The sequence below is a fragment of the Stomoxys calcitrans genome, chromosome 4 (assembly GCF_963082655.1).
Source record: "Stomoxys calcitrans chromosome 4, idStoCalc2.1, whole genome shotgun sequence".
In the NCBI taxonomy this organism is placed as follows: Eukaryota; Metazoa; Arthropoda; class Insecta; order Diptera; family Muscidae; genus Stomoxys; species Stomoxys calcitrans.
The window spans coordinates 91375863-91378131 of record NC_081555.1 but is presented as its reverse complement, the minus strand read 5'-3'; the positions used below and the strand labels follow the sequence as shown (position 1 = coordinate 91378131).

General features: G+C 39.5%; 1 protein-coding gene across 1 annotated transcript; it reads right to left on the bottom strand.

The window, feature by feature from the left end:
• LOC106082889 (deubiquitinase OTUD6B) lies at positions 1 to 1345 on the bottom strand. Its single transcript, XM_013245631.2, has one exon. The coding sequence runs from the start codon at positions 1152 to 1154 to the stop codon at positions 186 to 188; it is 969 nt and encodes a 322-aa protein (XP_013101085.2). The 5' UTR covers positions 1155 to 1345; the 3' UTR covers positions 1 to 185.
• Between the last annotated feature and the right edge of the window lie 924 nt (positions 1346 to 2269).

Here is a 2269-nt window from a genome sequence, read left to right as displayed (position 1 = left end):
TCCTTTCTTGCCATTGGCTTCTGTATGTTACACCAGAATTAAAATTTTTATTGGAATAAAATTACTATCAAATGTTGCGTTTAAAATTTGTTTTTTTTTAGTTGTTGTTTAAATGCAATTGATTATTGGTATAGCTCGAGAAACATATCTGATTCGCGTTATTTTTAACTTAACCTTTATTTTTTTTAAATGTCATCTTGTTGTTCGTCCTCTGATCCCTCTTGCACCAATTCAACAGTGGAATTGTAATGTTCTCCTAAGCTATACATATGACGGTGATATGTTATCACCAAAGGTGATCCACCAAATTCATCTGCTCCCTGAATGGTGGGTGAACCGTCAGCTTGTAACACTTCTATGGGGACCTTTAGTATTGAAGTCAAGGCCTTCAATTCTATTTGGCCACCCCAAGCTGGAGTATTGCGAACTTCCTCACAATACACTTCAAATTCTTCATCGGTAAGTAGATCGCCGGTTCCCGGGTTTGTCATATACGGTATGAGAGCATCTTTATTGGCCCGTATATAATTCGCAGTTTCGGTGCGTAGCTCTTGAACATTGTGTGTACCAAGACCCTGTTGCATTAGTTGATGGCGTACAGCATTGAAGAGACAATCACCATCGGAAGGTATGTTGTGCAAGGCCAGTTGACGGCTTTTCAATTTGGCAACCAATTTACGATATTCCACAGCCTTTGGCGAATAAATATCTTGGGCAGCCGCCTTAATGTCTTCCTCTCTCCTGCGGGCTTCACGAGATTTCTTTTCTCTACGTTTTTGGGCTTTGGAAACTCTTTGCGGCTGTTTTGTGTGGACCACATCATTTTCGTCATTGTCGGAGACATTGTTGTGATTATTTTTTGTGGTTTCTTCCTGAGTGTCATCTGAAGCCGGTTTTTCGTTAGCATTAACTTCGGCCTCAACTTTTTTCAATTCTTCGGCGTGTCTTACCTCCAAATTAGCTTCTAACTTGGCAATCTCTTCCAAAACCTCCTTACGTTTCTTCTTATCAGATTTTGGTGCATTCTTCTTCAGTTCTTGTATCTTGGCTTGAAGTTCTTTGCGCTCCTTGCGGTGTTTTGATTGTACATCTTCCAAACAGACTTTAGCTAGCTTTGTTGTTGTTTCAATTAAGGCGTCCGCTGCCTCCTCCATCTAAATCTGGTGAAATGTACGACCTTTCCCCCAAGTTAACTTTACTACGACAAAATCACTGAGTATGTTAGAGAGATTGCTTGAATTCCGGGGATGATACGACTGGACGAATTCAGTCCGTCCATAAAACTTGTGCGAGCCGAGATAAAATGTGTTCTACTAAAAACAGCTGTTTCATAGAACACAGCGTTGTAGTAAAAGTGTAGCCTAATTGATGCAACACTGAAGGTGAATGGTTGAGTGTGAAGATGGGATGCCATTGCATGACAAAAATAAACAAAAAAAAATGTTACACTACATCATTTACAACGAACGCTGCGAATAAAACCATGCTGTGTTCGACTTGACACCACTACATTGAATTTCTAAACAAGTTTAAGAGTGAGGGGAAATCGTCTAAGAAGGCCTCATGGGTCCATAGGGGAGTAAATGAGTCCTACGGCTAAGTTGCCGGTCGAAATAATCCCGCGGCGATCTGTCCTATGGACCGGAACGAGTTTTATTGACATTTTGGAGCATTGCGAGGATTGTTACCTCATTATGTAAATATGTGGTTACAAAGACAACATAAACAAGTAAAAGCATGCTAAGTTTGCTGAACTTTATTTTACGGGGTAGTGCGCAAAAAAATCGAATTTTTTGCATAAAATAACCCCAGGAACGCGAATATTAAGTCAGTTTTTGGGGCTCGTAATAAAATCGGGAGTTCGGTTTTATGTGAGAAATTTGCCCCAGTTCCTTAATGAAATGTTTATGGGCAAATTTGCAGTTCGGATAATGAATCGATTTTGACAGAACTAGGCATAATTATTGGAAGCCAAAACTAAAAACTTTATTGCTAAATTTCTGCCAATTCGCCCATTAGAGGCTCAAGAAGTCAAGATCTGCGATCGGTTTATATGGGAGCTATATCAGGGTATGAACCGATTTAGACCATAATTGGCATAGTTGTTAAAGGTCAAACCAAACACCCATACAAAATTTTAGCCAAATCGAATAAGAATTGTGCCATCAAGATCAGGGATCCATCTGCCATGGTATTGCTATAGATTTGTCAAAATTTTTGGACGTGTGGGTTTCGTAATCTTCTTTTTATATTGTAGGAGACTAAATAG